This window comes from Pseudopipra pipra, chromosome 15 (genome assembly GCF_036250125.1).
Source record: "Pseudopipra pipra isolate bDixPip1 chromosome 15, bDixPip1.hap1, whole genome shotgun sequence".
NCBI lineage: Eukaryota > Metazoa > Chordata > Aves > Passeriformes > Pipridae > Pseudopipra > Pseudopipra pipra.
In genome coordinates, this window is record NC_087563.1 from 3,368,057 (window position 1) to 3,387,265 (window position 19,209).

The window sequence follows — 19,209 nt, forward strand, 5'->3', positions numbered from 1 at the left end:
TCTTTCCTCTTCCTTGGGGGAAGCTGAGATTAGAGAGAGGTGCTGGCTCTGGTAGAGAGCTTTGAGGCAGCCCCTGTAGGTGTGGAACTCCAGTCAGCAAAGGGGAGAGCTGAGCTGCTGGGAAGGGGGAACACAGCAGTACTTGAGCTTTCCAGTGCTTGTTGTGATGAAGCTGAAGGACACAGCTGTGACCAAGGGAGGGTGACCACGATGTTATGGTCTGGAGAGTTAAAGCCTCAGCAGCTGCAGTGACTCGGTCCCAGAGCCAGGGAAATGAGTTACTGACTGTGCAAATGTGACTCTGTGCTGTGGTGATGCCAGTTTGACCAGAGACTCCAAACTTGTCCTTTTCAAAGTCTCTTAAGCAAATAATGCCCCTGGCTGCTGTGCAGGAGGCCCTTCTGCAACCAGGGCTGTGTCCCTGCCTCACTGTGCTGCTGCTGCTTCTCACCTTCCCAGAGCTGCTGTAGCCCTGCAACTTTTCTGCCTTTCCCAGTGGGCAGCTCCACTTGCCTGGGGCTCTACAGCATCCTGGTGGGAATAGCTCTGCTGGAAGGTATCTCAGCAGATAGTTGGAACTTATGCCCAGAGCCCAGCTGCTCTCTGCCCTCCTCCTGCCCCTGTGCAGGCTGGGCTGCCCACAGGTGGAGATTTAACAGGCAAACAGGTGGCAAACATGCTTTGGAGATGTAGGGAAGCTCTCTGGATCAGTGGGCTGGCTCCCTGTGCCCCACTGGGCTGGGAAAGGCTGGCAGTCCTAGAGATGCTCCCTTTCATTCCACTTGCTGTCCAGCATCCTTGTTGGAGACACAGACAGTGGGATCAAGGGCACCCTCAGCAAGTTTGCTGATGAAACTGAGCTGTGTGGTGCAGCCACATGCTGGAGGGAAGGGATGGATCCAGAGGGATTTGGACAGGCTGCAGAGGTGGGACCATGTGAAGCTCGGGAAGTTCAACAAAACGTAAATGTGATGTCCTACACCTGGGTCGTGGCAATCCCAGGCACACCAACAGGCTGGGAGGAGAAGGGATGGAGAGCAGCCCTGTGGAGAAGGACTTGGGGGTGACGGTTGATGAAAAGCTCAACATGAACCAGCAGTGAGCACTCACAGCCCAGAAAGCCAACGGGATCCTGGGCTGCATCCCAAGGAGTGTGGCCAGCAGGTCAAAGGAGGGGATCCTCCCTCTGTACTATGTACAGTTCTGGTGTGCCCAGCATAAGAAGGACATGGAACTGTCGGAGCAAGTCCAGAGGAGGCCACTCTGGGCATTGATAAGGGAGATTGGGGCACCTCCCCTATGAAGACAGGCTAAGAAAACTGGGGCTGTTCGGCCTGGAGAAGGGAAGGCTGAGTGGAGACCTCACAGCACCTTCCAGGATCTGAAGGGGTCTACGGCGAGGTCGGTGAAGGGACTCTTCGTCAGCAACTGTAGTGACAGGACAAGAAGTAATGGGTACAAACTAAAAAAGGGGAGATTTAGGTTAGATACACAGAATAAACTGTTTATTGTGAGGGTGGGGAGGCCCTGGCACAGGTTGCCCAGAGAAGCTGTGGCTGTCCCTGGATCCCTGGAAGTGTCCAAGGCCAGGTTGGACGGGGCTCGGAGCAACCTGGGCTAGTGGAAGGTATCCCTGTCCACGATGGGGGGATGGGGCTAGATGGCCTTTAAGGACCATTCCAACTCCTTCGCATTCCGTGATTCCAAGGCAGGTGACGGCTCTGCCTCCCCGGGGAAGCCCCGGCCGGTCCCTCAGGAGCCGCCGGGACCGCCCCCTCGGCCCGCGCATGCGCCGTGCGGGGACAAGATGGCGGCGCCCGTGGACCTGGAGCTGAAGAAGGTACGAGACCCCCGCCCGTGTGTGTGTCCCTCCCGTGCCCCCCACCGTGTGTCCCCCCGTCCGCGTGTGCGTCCCCCGTGTCCCCCCGTCCGCGTGTGCGTCCCCCGTGTCCCCCCGTCCGCGTGTGCGTCCCCCGTGTTCCCCCGTCCGCGTGTGCGTCCCCCGTGTCCCCCCGTCCGTGTATCCCCGCCCGTGTATCCCCGCCCGCGTGTGCTCCGTGTGTGTGCGTCCCTCGTGTCCCCCCACCACCTGTGTTCCCCCCTCCCGCGGTTCCTCCCAACCCCTGTATGTCTCCTCACCCCGTGTGTGTCCCCACCGTGTGTCCACTCCCCGCGTGTCACCCCCACTCGCGTGTGTCCCCCGTGTTCCCCATGTCCCCCCCGACCCATGTGTCGTCCTCCATCCGTGTTTCCCCCCCCACCCGTGTCCCCCTGGCCATGCGTGTGTCCCACCCGTGTGTATGTGTCCCAGCATGTCCCCCTACCCGTATGTCCCCCCCCGTGTCCTCCTCCCTGTGTGTGTGTCCCCACCCGTGTCTCTTCACCGTGTGGTCCTCCACCCGTATGTGTGTCTCGTGTATCCCCTCACCCACGTGTGTCTCGTGTGTCTCCCCACCCATGTGTGTATCATGTGTCCTCTCACTCGTATGTGTCTCACTGTGTCCCCCCCATATGTCTCCCATGTCACCCCCCTTGTGTGTTCCCTCACCCGTCTGTGTCCCACCCCTGTGTGTCCCACTGTGTCCCCCCACCCATGTGTGTATCGTGTCCCCTCACTTGTGTGTGTCTCACTGTGTCCCCCCACCCATGTGTGTCTTCTGTGTCCCCCCACCCATGTGTGTATCATGTGTCCCCTCACTTGTGTGTGTCTCACTGTGTCCCTCCACCCATGTGTGTCTTCTGTGTCCCCCCACCCATGTGTGTCTCCCACGTCATCCCCCTTGTGTGTTCCCTCACCCTTGTGTGTCCCACTGTGTCCCCCCACCCACGTGTGTGTCAGGTGTCCTCCCCCTTGTGTGTCCCCTCACCCATGTGTGTGTCCCACTGTGTCTCCCCACCTATGTGTGCCTCCTGTGTCCTCAGTCCCCCTACCTCTGTATCCTCCTCAACGTGTCCCCTCGGCTGATCCCCTCCTTCCCCACATCCCTGGTCTGGTTGTGCCCCCGCTGCCCACCTGGACACCCCTCACTCCGCCTCCCTCCCCTGGCCAGGCCTTCACGGAGCTGCAGGCCAAGGTGATGGACACACAGCAGAAGGTGAAACTGGCCGACCTGCAGATCGAGCAGCTCAGCAAGACCAAGAAGCACGCCCACCTCACCGACACCGAGGTGATGATGCTGGTGGACGAGACCCGCATGTACGAGGGCGTGGGAAGGATGTGAGTACCCGCTGGAGAGGGGGTGACCCCGGCTCCGTGTGTGGGAGGGGGTCCCAAATTCAGGAAGGACATTGGAGCAAGTCTAGAGAAGGGCAATGGGGCTGGGGAAGGGGCTGGAGCACCAGGAGGGGCTGAGGGAGCTGGAGGGGCTCAGCCTGGAGAAAAGGAGGCTTAGGGGGACCTCCTCACTCTACAAGAGAGTGGAGCCAGGTGGGGGTCGGGCTCTGCTCCCAGGGAGCAAGGGACAGGACAAGAGCTTGGACATCAGGAAGAATTTCTTCACAGAAAGGGTGATTAGGCATTGGAATGGGCTGCCCAGGGCAGTGGGGGAGTCACCATCCCTGGAGGTGTTTGAGGCTGCGTTTGTGAGAAGGCTCTCACAGATCTGTCCAGAGTCAGTAATTTCCTATGTGCACCCCCTGTGCACGGTTCATGTTCTACAGAAATGCCCTTTGCAGTGTCGTGCCAAGGAATGGATCTAATGTCGTTGCTTGGATATTTTCAAACTTTTGGAAGTGAGCATAAGGCTTGTGTGGCTACTCCCAGTGCACTAAAGATGTGCCTCATGTGTTGAGTGGCTGTCAAAAGAAACACCTTAAACGAGACTTGAGGTGTGTTGATTAATTTTCCCAACACACTTTGGTGGGACTTCAGCAGCCTCTGATACAAGACCGTACCAAGTGGTTTTAGATCTGAACCAGGTGCTTGCTTGGCAAGTATCACACTAGATTTCTGTGTTTCTGATTTGAGAAACAGGATTTTTCCACTGCTGTGATTTTTCTCTCTTGTCTCTCGTGTGTTGGGTAACAGTGATGACTGCTCATCTCGGGACGTGGTTTGCGAAACGGTGGATCTGCTCTGACTGCTGCCAAAAGGGGTGATTGTATTGACCTCTCCCCCACCCTGTTTACCCCACCTTCTCCATGTCAAAGGGGATGATCACAGGGCCAAGCAGTGAGCCAGGTCAGGCTGCAAGTGCCCTGATCCATCAGCCCATGCAATCTCCTGACCGAGTTGTAGGGAGGTGGCAGGACTGGGAAGCCAGGAATGGTGTGTACTTTGCCTTTTGCTGAGGCTTTTCAGGTGAAGTTGTACCCAGGCTAATGGAGCTGTTCAGAGTGACAGTCCCCTTCTTGGTTCCCACTAAATAAACTTTTCCAAGTAGGTGCATTAAGTGCTGGGTTTGGTGGGGATGCTGGTGCCTGGCACCTTAAAATGAGACACATTCTGGTCCCTTGCAAGAGGCAACTGATTGACCCGGGCAGGCTGTAGATGTAGTAAACACTCGTGTTTGGAGTAGTCATGAGATGTCTCAAGAGGGTTTTTTTTCTGTTTGGTTTGTCAGAGAGCAGACAGGTGAAGAGCAGAAGATAATTCTGGAATCAACACGTTTTTCTAAGGCTTTTTTAAAATCCAAAAGTACAGAATACTTCTATGTGGAGAAGTCCCTCCAGGTACCTTAGAAGTGTGAGTGTATTAGTGTTTTGTTGCAAAGTAATCCTGCTTGTGAATCAGATGTGGGGAGCAGGGGGTGTTTGGGTGGTGGCTAAAGAGCATTTTTCTGCTTTCTGCTTCTGCCTCCTCCTTAGGGGTAAGAGACACCTTCTTTGTGTCCTAAGCCATTTACAGCTCCTGTGAAGGAGCTGCAGGAGCCACAGTCTTCTGGGAGTCCTGTTTTCTTTTCCATGACCAGCCAGGTGCCCTGGCAGCTCTGGCTCGTCAGGGATGGCAGAGGCGCCAGCAGGGAAAATATTTGCATTATGATAGTATTTAAAAACTGAACTCTTCATGGGCTGTACTAGTGGCTGTGCAAATATAGATTGAGAGACTGCTCTTCTTCTGAACACTACTCAGCCACTCTGTTTTAACATTTTTTTTTTGTCCTGCCTAAGCTTGACAGGATATTTCTGTGAGCTCTGCCTGTCCTGGATGTGGGGCTGAAGCTGCCTTGCCAATTGGTGTGATCTGTGCCACCTCCTAGTGCAGAGAGCATGAGGCACTTCCTGGAGCCCATTCCAACCCCTAGTAGAGAATTTATTGCTGAAATCTGGGCTTTTAGCAAAGCAGGCTAAAGCAGCCCTTGAGCAGGAATTAAAATCCAAGGGCAGTCTGGCATCTTTTGTTCCAAAGGAGGTGGTCACTATGGTTCTTCTGGACTTTGAAGCCGTGTTCTGTGAAGTGGAATAGCAGATGTTTTAATTTGTTGGCTTCATTGGCTTGCATGGATGTGGAGTTTGGCCACCAAAGGGATATTTGTGATGTCTTAATTTCATTTGCGTAGTCCAGCACGCAAATGTTGAAGCTCTAAAGAGTTCCAGTTACCCAGGAAGGGTGGAGGTTTGCGTCAGCATTGACTCTGATTATCAGAGCTCTTCTGCTTGAATAGCTCAGTTCTTTGAAATAAGTTTTCTGCTTCTATTCCTGTGACCCATTGTTTTTTTTTTTTTAATTTCCTTTTTTTATTTCTCCAACCCATTTAAGTTGCTACTTAGAAAGTGGCTTCTGATAGGGTCTCTCTGTTTTTTTGTCCAGCTTTGGTGTTTTGGGCTCTGTCCTACAGTTCTGCAGGACAAGATACTCGAGGTTTTCGTGGAATTTGAAGGCTCAGGGAGCAGTGGTGACGTGCTGGGAGGAACTCTGTCCAGTTGGGTACTTCCTTCCGTGTTACTTGGAAAACAGTTGTGTGGTTTTTGTTCTCTGAACCCCAATCTTGAGCCTCCTCCCTGCCCAAAAGGCTTTTCCTGCACCGCTGGTGAATGTGAAAGTCCATTTTTTGTTCCTCAACTCAATCTTCTTTTTTTTTTTTTTTTTTTTTGGCAAATATTGCAGTTTGTGTGACAAACCAAAGCCTTCCTGGCCTCCACATGTGGGACTCAATTTACTCTTGCCGAAGCTATTTCTGGTTTGACACAAGAAATGTCAGTACCACATAGTATGAGCTGATGAATTGCTGTGTACTGTACATATCCCTGAGGCTGGGATATCATCTGAGGGCTGGCATCTTGCCAAATACATTGCACTTCTGTTACTTCATACTCTTTTGAAAGGCCTGTTACGTAGCCTGAGACAGCTACCACTGTGCTGGACTTCTGCTTAGGCTATTTGGGAGCTGATATCATCGTGTTGCTTTGAGAACTATGTTGAAAGTTTAAGCTTCAGAATTCTGTCTGAATATTTCAGACCTTTCCCTTTACATTCTTCTACCCCATAACCTGGACAAGATCCTTATTTACAGCAGAAAAATGTCTGGCACTTGTGCAGGGCACAGTGAGGAGAGCACTGCAGTTTGTCATGCCATGCCAAAATAGACACTCAGTTTTGGTTTGATATTGCCTTATCATCAGTTTACTTGGGCTGCAAATGGGAGAATGCTTGCAAAGAGAAAATATAAGAAAGCAAAAATCAAGCAAATGCTGTAGCACAGCTTTATGTTCAAGGTTTTCTGCAAGTATAGTGTGTTATCCCAGCTGTTATCCCTATAAAATGACTTTGTGCCATTACACTATTTTACAGGACAGCTGTAATAATATGATTTTGATTTTTTTTTTTTTTAAAGAGCGGTTCAGATTTTCGGAGGCTGAACCCTACGCAAGTGAAACCTGAGAGAGGATTAAATGTCCTTGATCGTTCCTGGGACTTAAATGCATTGTTGCTTTTACTGTGATTCCTGGTTTTGTTTGAAAATGAGACATCATCAGTCACTGTAAGCTCTTTCCTGGACCCCTAAAGACAGCAGTCACTGCTGCACATCCCTCGATGCAGCTGCATTTTCACTGTTTGTATGTGTGTGAGGTGTGTGTTTGATTCTACCAGTGCAGATCTCTGCAGAGTGTGCTCAGCTGTCCTGTGATTCCCATGTCAAAAGACTCCTAAAGAGCTGAAGGACATGCAAGACTTAATCTTCATGGTTCAGTTACTAACTATAGGCTGGTCTGTGAAATCCGAGTGGCTTCTCCATGGCCCCTCTCCGTGGGGAAGGCTCAGTGTGGCCCTGGGGCCCGGCTGCTGAGGAGCTGACAGGTGCTGCAGGCACAGCCAGCACGGCTTCAGGAGGGGAAAGTCCTGCTCCTTAAACCTGGTGTCCTTCTACCACAGGGTAACCCAGCCTAGCTGATCTAGGAAGGCCGGTAGATGTGATCTTTTTGGGTTTCAGTAAAGCCTTTGGTACTGTCTCTCATGGGATCCTTCTGGACAAACTGTCCAGCCCACAGCTGGATAAACACATCATGTGGTGGGTGAGCAACTGGCTCATGGGTTGGGCACAAAGGGTGACAGTGACATCAGGCTGGTGACCTGTCACTGGTGGGGTTCCACAGGGCTCCATCGTAGGCCCCGTGCTCTTCAACATCTTCATAAATGACTTGGACGTGGGACTGGAGGGGATACTGAGTGAGTTTGCCCACACTAAACTGGGAGGAGCTGTCAACTCCCTGAAGGGCAGAGAGGCCCTGCAGAGAGATCTTGATAAATTAGAGAGATGGGCAATCACCAACCATATGAAGTTCAACAAGGGGAAGTGCTGGATTATGCCCCTGGGATGGGACAACCCCGGATGTATGGACAGACTGGGAATGAGAGGCAGGACAGCTGTGCCAGGAAAGGGCCCTGGGGGTCCTGGTCAATGGCCAGTTGGACATGAGTCAGCAGTGCCCTGGCAGCCAGGAGGGCCAACCCTGTCCTGGGGGCATCAGGCCCAGCATCCCCGGGCCGGGTGAGAGAGGGGATTGTCCTGCTCTGCTCTCTGTGGCCTCACCTTGGGTTCTGGGGGAAGTTTTGGGCACCACAATATCAAAAAGACATTAAGCTATTGGAGGGTATCCAAAGGAGGGACATGAGGATGCTGAAGGGTCTGGAGGTGAAGCCTTATGAGGAGCAGCTGAGGGCACTTGGTTTGTTCAGTCTGGAGAAGAGGAGACCGAGGTCAGACCTCGTTGTGGTCTTCAACATCCTCATGAGGGGCAGTGGAGGGGCAGGTACTGATCTCTTCACTCTTGTGACCAGTGACAGGACTTGAGGGAACGGATGGAGCTGTGTCAGGGGAGGTCTGGGTTGGATCTCAGGAAAAGGTTTTTCACCCGGAGGGTGGTTGGGCACTGAACAAACTCCCCAGGGCAGTGGGCACAGCACTAAGCCTGACAGAGTTCAAGAAGCGTTTGAATTCAGTGCTGACATGAGTTCCAGGGATCAGCATGTTGCTGTCAGCCTCTGGTCAGTAAGTGGTTTATAGACTTGAAGCTCCTCCACACAGCTATTGAAAAAGGGAAGTTTTTTTTTCCACAGTAAGTCTGGTGTGTTGTAGCAGTTACTCAGGCACTGAGCTGTGAAGAAAACAAAATTTGCATCCAGCTGCTTGACCACTGTTTCTGCTGTACACTGAACGAGGCCAGGGGTGCTGAGAGCTGAGAAATCAAAGGTTAAATGGGCATAAGCCAAAAGGTTTTCCATCACCCAGTTGTTTTTTGTTTCAGGTTTTTCTTCCTTTTGAGCTACTCACTTCTGCAGCCTGATCTTCACAGTGTTAGGTGTGAGTGGGTCTGTAAAAGTTTGCACGATCTTTTTAGAGAGCTCTCATGGAAACCACAAATGAGACTGATGCACACAGGGGTGATGCAGTAGTTGTCTGTACAGCTGCCTGTGATTTGGTCAGTGAAGTGAAGGGCAGCAGCTGGTTGTCATCCCCTGTGAGAGGAGCATAGCTGGTCTGTGGGCTCTGTGCTTTCTGCTGACAGCACTGGGATACTGGGAGTCTGGACTCATGAATTTGGTTCCAGCTCAGAAAGGGAGCTTGTTCTTGTGGGCAGAGGCTCCTTTTCCAACTTGACATCTGATTTCTCAAACACATTCCCTCCACTGCCCTTCCCCCGCATAGTTCTTGATCTTATTCCTGCTGCCCTGGGCTGTTGGTTTGTAATCTCCTGGATATCTTGGTCCAGTTACAGCTCTCCTGCCCTGCTGCTCTACATAATTCCTCCATGCAATACCAAAACGTCAGAGGAGAAAAGATTTCCATGGCTTGTGTGCAAGATGTCTATCTACCCTGTTCTAGGAAACAGCTGCATTTCTTTAAAAAATCAGCTTTAGACAAGAGAACTTGGACCGCCTGATAAGTCTGTGTTTGTCAAATGCATAAGCAACAGAAACAAGGGTCTTAAAATAAAAATAATAGCTAGTAGCTAGTTGAAAATAAAAATAGGTCTTTTACTTATCCCTTCTTGAAATAAGCCTGCTGGTTGTAGTCCCCCACCTACTGTGTGGGTGTTCTGATAGAAGATTAGCCATACAGCTTTTCCTCGATCCTTGTCTCCCTTGCCTGGGGACATTTAACTCTTTAGGAACATTTTTCTCTTGGGACTGGGACTATGACATTCAAACAAGTTTGTTCCATTATTTTCTTTATCCCTAACTTTTCCCCCACCTGACAACAGACAACACAGAGAAAGGAGATACCTGAGTAAACTTAGAGGAGATGAAATCTAACTGGAGAAAGGAAGGCTCAGGAGGGAGATGGGCTGCTCCTGAAAACTGCCCTTGTTGCTAGAAGAGGCAGTTTGATCTGCTGTGATCCAGAAGCAATGTGCTGCCATGGAGATGCCAGGGCCTTCACAAAGCCTTGCACTTGCAGGTCAGGCAGTTGTGGGGAGTGAGGGCTGTAAAAAGGCACCTTGGTTTTGTCCCTGCCTCCAGAAAGAAGGAAGCTGGGCTGCCTTGCAAATATAATCCATCTGTTGGTTCAGGGGCTCAGAGTTCTGTTTGAATACATGCTAGACAAGTATTAAATGTTTTTTGAGGAGCTTAAACTGCTCCTGCTTTTGTGACTTGCTGTGGCAAATGACTGTGCAAGACCATTATGGAACATGACTGTCTGATTTCTGAAGTTCTCCAAGCACTTAAAATGCCACTCTGGTATTCTAAAACAGCGAGAAACTTCCATTTATTTTAAAATTTAGTGAATTTAAAGTACTGCATTTTGAGTCTCTTTCCCCATTTCCTGAAGGAAATACTGGAATAAAGGGTGAGAGTCCCTGGGGAAATACTGAATGCTAGAGCATTTGTTTCAGGATATAGGGCTATTTCTCTGGTTTAGCACAGAGGATGTGGCATTCCTGCAGCAGAAGAGAGTGGCCAAATCACTGGACCAAAGAAGTACTGGGAGGGTCCCCATTTACTCCCTGTCTTGCTTTGAGGATGCCCTTCCAGGTGTGGAGTCAATGGATATCCAGCCAGCAGGGAGGGTGTGACAAGGTAGTCAGGGCCCACAGCTCTTGGATCTCTGAGCTGGTGTTTGTATGTCAGAATAACATATAAAATTTATGTGGAACAGCCTTAAAACAAAAGAGAAGTTTAGTTCTGAGCATCCTGACCTTGCTGCCTGTTCAAAGCCTGAAAGAAAGAGGAGTTCATTCATGACCTCTGCATTAAAACACTGAATGAAACACAAGGAAACCCATCCTGTGGGATGAGAACTCCATTTAACACCAGTTTAACACAGAGATGCAAAACCCAAAGTGCTGCATCAAATCTTGAACCAAATGCAAGACGACTTCTGTCTCGAATTCTTACTTTGTTTTCTCCAAAACTATTTGCTGAATTAACAGAATGTTTCAGCCAGTTTGGGAGAAAAATAAATAACTCAGGCTTTCTGAGAAGAAATGATTTTCCAAAATAACAGCCAGCCTTTTTTTGGTCCCCAGATGCTGATTCTAAGAAGTTTGTTCTTGCTGATTAGGACACAGCAGTGTGATTGTTTTGGTGCTGGCTAATTTAGCTCCAGAATCCAGAAATATCTGTCTATTAGTGTTATGCTTGAATTCTTTTGGCTCGGTTATCTTTGCCTCCACTGCTGTGATGTTTGCTGTAGTGCTTTGATGCTTTGTTGTAGCAGGATTTGGGATGTGCAGAAGCCAAGGCTGTGCTATTTATCCACAGGCTGGGTCTTCCTACTCACTTTGCATTTCAAAGGTTTCCTGTCAGGCAAGGCAGAAAGCCTTTTTTTTTTTTTTTAATTCTTTTGTTGCAACCATGGATGGATTTGTTTTTCGAAAGAGGTGTATCCAGATTTTGCTAGTTTTCCTGTACAGGTTCTTGGGGAAGGGCTGCTGCCAAGAAGGGCATAAGTTTGCCTGTCAAAGTGTAGCAGCATCTCCATGTCACTTCATTTGCTACTGCAAAGTTCACCTTTCTGATCACAAAAGATTTACCAATAGGAAAAAAAAAAATTAAAATAGAAATTTCTTTAGGATTGGTTGACCAGGGTAATCACACCAACATTTGCTTGTTTATGTTTTCCTTGGTGCATGTTCATGAAATGTTGGAGTTTTTATTTTTTTTTTTAAACATTCTTCCACAGGAATTTGTGGGGAATTCTTAAAAATAGAGCAGACTTTAGAAATGGATCTTGACTCCCTATTATTGGAAAAATTGTTTCTGTTTTCTGCTGCTTGCAACTTTCAAATATGGCACAACCCAGACTGCAAGAAATCTATTTGAGGTGCATGTGCTGGTTGGAGTGTTGTTGTCCTCTGCGTTCCCCTGGCTTAAACAGGCTACAGCTCATCATTTCTACATACTAATGAACGATATTAAAGCAAAATTAGAAGATAAAAACACCAAACCAGGACTACAGTGAAGAGAAACTACTGATAGAGATTTCAATTCCATGAACTCGTGTCGTGCTTGCTGTTTTCCCACTGGTTTGAAACTCAGATGTTATGAATTCCTGTATGATAGGAGGGAGGCATTTGCTTGCCTCTTTTTTTTTTTTTTTTTTTTGAATTCCATTTATGTCGATTGAGCCTTCTAAAAGAATTTATGATGTTCGTTAAAAGCAGCCCACAGTACTATGTTATTATTTTGGGCTGTTCTATGTTTAATACACACTTAGAGGTATATTCCTGCTTTCTTTTTTTAAAGAACCAAGCATGAACAATGGTATAAATCTACCATCTAGTTAAGTGTCTGGCAATGCAGAAACTGCTGTTTGCAAGCTGTGTTGCTATCTTGGCTTGGGGTAATGTAATATGCTGTAGCTATTGACAGATCCCCCCCCAAAAAAAGTGACAGCTCAATGTAAACACGGCCCCGAAGCGCAGCCCAAACCCCTCGGCGGGGCTGGACGCGCCGGGACGGTCGGAGCAGAGGTTTGAGGAAGCAAACGGGGTGGCACTCTTTGTTCAATTCCTTTAGCTCCTTAAAGCAAATAGGTTTATGGCTTACAGACGTTCATCTGAGTAAAAGTTACCCTTGTTGGGGCCTACATAAGCCGGGGTTTGGCCGGCGTCCAGCGCGGCTCATCCCCGTCTCCGGTGTGGCCGGCTGGGTCCTGCCGCCCAAACAGCTCCCGGTGCTCGTCCACCTCTCCGAGGGCAGCGGAGAAAGGACACGTGAGCTGCGAACTGCTGCTCCTTGGAATGTGTTCGTGTATAATCCTCCCGATATAAGCCGCGGGGATTTGTTTTGCTGCGAGGTATGTGGGAATAGTTGGGGTCGGGTATATCGAGGGCGACCCACTGAGACGACTGACCACTAAAATAGGTGCAAACACAGGGAAAGCTTCAACTCATCTGTCCCAACTCCATCTGTTCTGAACCAGCTCTAGTTAAGGCATATGATCTGTTGATGGGAAAGTCAAAATCAGCCTGAAAAAATGCGAAACCCTTAGACATGAAGGGTGGCAGCACAAGCTATAATTAGTGATGATTTTTCTTTCTTTCTTTCTTTTTTTTTTTTTTTTTAATATTGCTTCCTTGTCTTGTTTGGAACTGGGTAATTCATCTGGGATGACTAAAACTGGAATTTGCTGGGGTAAAAGCAGGGCCTGTTGTGAGCTGCTAAGAGAATCATTTACAGAAGCATCATTAGACCCTGGGAGAGTGGAAGGGGACTACTGGGTTCTGGCAATTGTGCACGACTGGCTTTGGTTCAATCAAGCTAGATTGCTTGGGATCAGCTCCTTGGAAGCCTTTGTTCCATTGGCTTTGAACAGTACTTAAAATGCAGTAATCCCCTACTGAGTCTGCTCAAGGCTTGAGCAGCAGTGCAAGTTCAGAATTAAAAAGCATCTCTAAATAGATAAGGACATGACTGAGCTTAGCCCAACTTTTCTCACGGAACAGTCTGGTGGAAGCGCTTGGTTTCAAGGAGCAGCATTTTCCATGTAAATAACTACTGTGTTATACCACACCACGTTAGGTTGTTTAGAAACACAATAAACATGTTAAAATAATGTTATGGCTTTGGAGAAAGTTGTTTGTTTTCAGTATCTTAGGTTTTTGTAGAGAGTTTCCCAGACCCAACGAGAACTGTAAAGCGATGTAGCAGTGACTCTTTATGTGAGCTGGGAGCCAGGTGAACGGACTTTTAGGTCTGTTGTTCATCAATATTCTGGCAAAATAGCACTGGACATTGCTGCCTGTAAAGTTGTCTCTCTCTGGAGTTAGGCAGAGGGCTGTGTATCCATCTTGGCACGGGGAAAGCTTAGGCTTCCCCTGGTGCCATGTGCTGATTCTTACAGGGATCTGTGTGGAGCCAAGTGGGAAGGGTTGTTTGCAGATTGGCTGGAGAGAGTCCCGTGGTCTGTTGTGGGGCTCCTTCCCTCCTGGTTTTAATGCTTGAACACAAACTGCCTCTTGCACTGGCAAAGCAGGCAGGAGAGACACTGGAACCATGTTCCCTAAACCAGCAAGGGAGAGGCTGAAAGCTCCAGGCATAAAGGCTGAAGTTTGTTGCAGTTGCAAGTAAGAAAGTAGGGATTCTTCATGGAAAACGTGAACTATGAGCATCACTGGGACTCCACCTTTAATAACTTTAATGACTTGTATGTCATAATGAAGAGTGGCGTGTGCTGAACAAACATCTCCATAACCTCATTCATTAAGAGGCAAAACTTCGAGTATCTAATATTATGTCTCAAAGTCAAATAAACAGTACATTTTGGTGCAAATGTTATGGCTGAGTTATGGAATTACTTACACTGGGGTAACATCACTTTGTGGGTGTGAATGTGTGACACAAAGGAGCAGACAGATGATGGAGTGGGGCAGCACTGCTGACCTGATGAGAGCCCGAAGGCCATTTGGGCCAGAGCATCGGGGAGTGCAGTATAAACACTGATCAAACTAAAATTATAAAAGAAAATGACAGTTGGGAAGGGGTAAGAGGTCCCTTCAGAAGGAAACAAGAGCCTCAGAGAGTGTATATAAACCACTTTCTCTGCCTTGGGGAAACAAAATTCCTGATGTGGAGCTCGCAGAGGGAGGAAAATAGAAACAAGTGGGAATATTTAGAGCGAGGTTTCTCTTTCAGTTCCCTCGTGCTCTATTTTTGTTCCTCGTGTTGCACTTGAGAACCAGAAGTCACTGGGAGACTGGAGCACATAGGTACAGCCAACTGGCAACCTCTTGGCTCTGCTCCATGGAGCTGTTCTGGTTGGCAGCCCAGGTTTGGCTGAACACTGCTGTCCTCGAGGACCCCACTCCTCTGCAGTTTCCTTTTCTAATTTTCTTTGTTTTGTTTTTACCATTATCTGGGAACATTGGAAAAATTATCAGTTCTCTGGAATGGGGCAAATCCTGCTCTGTTTTTACTGGCCATTCCCTTTGAAATGGGTGGCCAGCTGAATCCTAGAATATGCTGAGTTGGTAGGTATCCCTTAGGATCACTGAGTCCAATTCCTGGCCCTGCACAGGACACCCCAAGGATCACACCGTGTGCCTGAGAGCATTGTCTGAACACTTCCTGAACTCAGGCAGGTTTTGGTGCTGTGATGGGGTGAACTTGTCCATTCTGACCCAGATATTTCTGATGTTAATTTAACAACAGTATCAAAGTTCCTGTGTGAAGAGGTGAGCGTTTCTAAGCTTTGTAATTACTGAAATGGTGCTGAACATGTTTTTGAGTCACTATTTGATAGTGTAGGTGTCATGTTTGACAAGTTAGTGTGTGCTGTGACATTTCTCTGAGAGAAGGCAGATACAGGTGAACTCACTTATCTGGGAGAAGATTTGGTTTTGATTCTGTGGACTGGAAGTACTTAAACTCCATCCCAGTTCAACATATAAGAACTCAGGGAGCCTCCCATGGACTCCAGCAGAGCTGTGGAGTCCTCAGAACTTCCCATGGTTCTTCCATGAGCTTGAAAATCTGTAAATAAAATAACTCCATTTAACTGAAACCAGGCAGCAGAATGACACTGACCTATTTCTCTAGGTTGGTGAGGAGAAAAAAATATCATCAAGTTGGTGTATTACTTAGGGTAATTGGAAAAATGGAATTTAGATTAAATTTAAACTCTGGTTTATTACAAGTGCCCTGCAGCACTTCTTGCTTAATGAGCAGAACAAGCTTCTGCTTTTTCCGGGTGCTACCATAAACCACATTATTTCCATAGGTGAAAGCTTAGGCCAAGGTGTTGGCCTATCATGTGTTCATCCCAAACTAGATGCTAAAAAACTGATGAGTTTTTTGAGTCCTTCTTATGTTGGAAAGTGAAGCCAGATTGAAATAGTTAACTGTGGATTTTGGATTTATAACTTCAGCTTTCAAAGAACTGGCCTTTGGCAGCTTCCAGGGCAGCATCTGTGTGCTTTAGGCTGAGGGCTCTGTGGTCTCGTGGCAGGGAATTCAAAGGAGTGGCTTGAAGACAGTACTGGTGAAGACCTGCAGGATGCTGCTGGCCAAGGCAGGGACATCTGCTCTGCTTCTGAGCAAGAGTGTGAATGGACACAGGTTCCAGCCCTCTGTTTCATAGCAGCCAGAACGGGGGTGGTTGTGCTTGTGCCCAGCTGCCCGCACAAGTCCCGTCAGTGCTAACTTCAGCCATCCCATTTTAATTTGCTGTCACACGTCTACCAGAGCATTGCAGGAGGCTGGGAGGGAGGATATTTTCCCCAATGACTGCTGTTGACATTTGCAGAATAGAAGTGAAGTCAGCCGGAGGTTTTGGTGCCCGTGGCTGTTCCCAGCCAGTCGGGATCGCCCAGCGCCGGGACCTTCCCAGCTGCAGCACGGGGAAAATTGCTCAAGCTGTGTCGGTGGTGAATGTTGTTTTTTAGACCAGGGACGTCAGGGAAACCAAAATGATCAATCTTGCTGTACAGTTTGGGGAAGCAAATGAGAAGGGATTCCATTCTTCTTTGCTGCCCCCACAAAAAAGGAAATAATTCAGGAAATGTTCACATACACGGGCAGGCTCGGGGAAGCGGTGACGTGGGAAGGGACTGATGGCTTTGTGTACAGAGGGCATCTTGCAGCTTTGGTTTTCACCAATGGCAGCTGCTGCAGAAATAAGGCAAAACTTGAGTATTTACCAGGCGAAGTTTGAGTGTTCACTGCAAAATCTACAGGGCTGTGTGTGTGAAGGCTGATGATTTTTATTCCGGTGTTGTAGGCTCGAGGTAAGAGCATCAGAATGATGTGGTTGCTGATGGTCCTGAAAAAAAACTCTTGTCTGGCTCTGCATCTAATAGCAATGTAAATAACTCCTCTTTCCTGGAAGGGTGGTTTTGGACTTGATTTTCACAAGACTGGGCAAAACCTGCGTTTTACTTCAGCGGCCTGGTGTGTGCTAGGACCCCAAACCATTACCACTGTGTGTACCTAGTGGGAAAAGGGAGACTGAGAGAGTCTGAGTGAGCTGTGTTGGTAAGAACAGAAGCAGATAGAGAATTAAGATGATAAAGCCAGCAATAAACATGAGCTGAGACTGGGAAGAAACAAGGAGAGATTTGAGAAAATTGCGACATAAAAGATACAGCGGAAATTCCTGTGGAAAAGAGGAGGTGAAGTGGAACAGGGAGAGAAGAGGGAGGAGGAGGAGGAGGTGATCACTACATGCAGTTAATAGCAACCCCAAAGAGAGTTTTAATTGGAAACCTGTTATAATTAACCACAGATTTGCTCCCATGCGTGTCAGGAATGTGTGTGGCAGGGAGTTTTCCTTTTGGCCGTTGCGTTGCTGATGCAGAGTCCGTTGGGGTTCCAGCCAAGTGGCAGATCTGTGTTTGTGTTTACCAGGCCCTGAGCAAACATGTTAATAATGTAATTTGTGGTGGGAGATGACACTGCAAACTGATTTCAGAATTTTCTGTAGCAGACGGGGAATGTGCTCTGATTCTGCCCTGTCTAAAGCTGCTCTTTTTAACCGTTCAAGCACGAGCTCCTGTCACCTGGCAGGAAGACATTGACCCTAGTTGGTGCTGGAGGAGACCTTGACCTCATTGGTATGACCCTTGGAGGCTCCTTCTAAATCCCCTGGGGGACTTTCTAAGTAGGGAAGGGGTTGAATCTGCAGCTTGTGCATTCTTTATGTCTGGAAGGATGAAAAGCAACCATGGAGGGTTCCTCAAATTCGTTTGAACTTAGTTGTCCTTTACCTCTTTTTGGGATGACAGTGCCATGTGCTGGAGAGCTGCTTTGAATGCTGGTGCTCCTTCAGGGGCTTCTCTGAGTGAGGCAGGCAGCTTTCTGCTTGCTGGTGAGCAGGACTGCAAGGACTGAGATGTTGTGGATGCATCTTTCAGATCCCTTTGACAATTGAAAACAGAACAAGTGGAAACCAGTGGCTGCAATTCCAGTTAAAAACTACCACTTTCCTCCCACAGAAAAACACCTTGGCAGGTGAAAGCATGGAAATTTGGAGGTCAGTGAGGGGTGGGTTAAAGCCAAGGACTGAGAATTGGAGCTGTGAAAGCTCCATGGCTCTCTGCTGGAAGCACCTGTCTCTCTATTGTCACATCACAGAAGGGTGTGGGTTGTAAAGGATCTTCACAGACCATCCAGTTCAATCCCCCTGCCCTGGGCAGGGACACCTTCCACTAGCCCATGTTGCTCCAGCCTGGCCTTGAACACTTCCAGGGATGGGGCAGCCACAACTTCTCTGGGCAACCTGTGACAGGTCCTCACCACCCTCACAGTAAAAACTGTCTTCCCTATGTCCAACCTAACCCTGGCCTGTTGTGTTTAAAACTGTTGCTCCTTGTCCTGTCATGATAGGCCCTGGTCAAAAGTCTCTCTGTCTTTCGTATAAGCCCTTTTTATATGTTGAAAAGCTGCAGTAAGGTCTCCCCAGAGCCTGTTCTTCTCCAGGTTGTACAACACCACCTCCTTCAGCCTTTCCCCGTGGAAACCTTTGGTTTTACTGTGCAGGTTTATTCACCTTGCAAGCACTACACAGGTAATAAATGGCTTTTACCTGTTGGAAGAGTCTTCCTTGACTGCATGCAAACAACTGGTTTAAATCCCATTGAAGAGAAGATGCTGACAGACTCCCTTTGCTGTCTGTGTGCCAGAACTGCTTCCAGATCATTCAAGGACACTGAATGACAAGGGAAGATATGTGTGCATCCATGTTCATCCTCCAAGAGCATGGATGAGGTTGGTGAGCCTTTGGGACCAACCTCTGTGAGCTGGCAGAGGAATTTCTCCTGCCTCAGTCCCAAACACAGGGATGAGGATGAACACTTAGGAGAGGTGGCTGTAGTTTAACTTGGTGTGTAGCTGGGTGCACACAGCTGTAAAAAACATCCAACGTTGTCTCTCTCTGCTTTTTTTAACTTGTAGGTTTATTCTCCAGCCCAAAGGAGTGATTCATAATCAGCTCTTAGAAAAACAGAGGATAGCCGAAGAGAAAATTAAGGAATTGGAGGTAAGTTTTGGCAGGTAATAATGCTGAAAGTAGGACACTGAAGGTCAACAAGATACTATTTGCTACATCCCATTTTTATCTGTTAACTTTCATTCTCAAGGATTGTAACTAGGGGAAACAGAGAGCCTGTTACAAGTAACCTGCAAGTAACTCACGGCCCTTGGTTCCTTTCCTAGATCTGCACACCTTTAGGGATTGATCGTTCACTCTGTGTCCTGATGTGAAAACTGGGGGTGAGGAATTCAAAGGGGTTAGTAGGAGCAGGGTTTAAAACAAACAAAAGGATGCTGGTGTGGTCATTTGCTGCAGATAAGTGACGTGAAACTTGGCCAGTGCTGTGGGTATTAGAAGG

The 19,209-nt window shown here is 48.3% G+C and overlaps 1 protein-coding gene across 1 annotated transcript in view; it reads left to right on the plus strand.

Moving 5' to 3' along the window:
* The first annotated feature begins 1,702 nt into the window (after positions 1–1,702).
* The window catches only part of PFDN1 (prefoldin subunit 1), a 33,224-nt gene continuing 15,717 nt past the window's right edge, over positions 1,703–19,209 (plus strand). Inside the window, exons 1-3 of the mRNA XM_064671514.1 lie at positions 1,703–1,840; positions 3,051–3,217; positions 18,773–18,857. Coding sequence (XP_064527584.1) covers positions 1,808–1,840; positions 3,051–3,217; positions 18,773–18,857 — 285 coding nt within the window. The 5' untranslated portion in view covers positions 1,703–1,807. The remainder of the gene's footprint in view (positions 1,841–3,050; positions 3,218–18,772; positions 18,858–19,209) is intronic.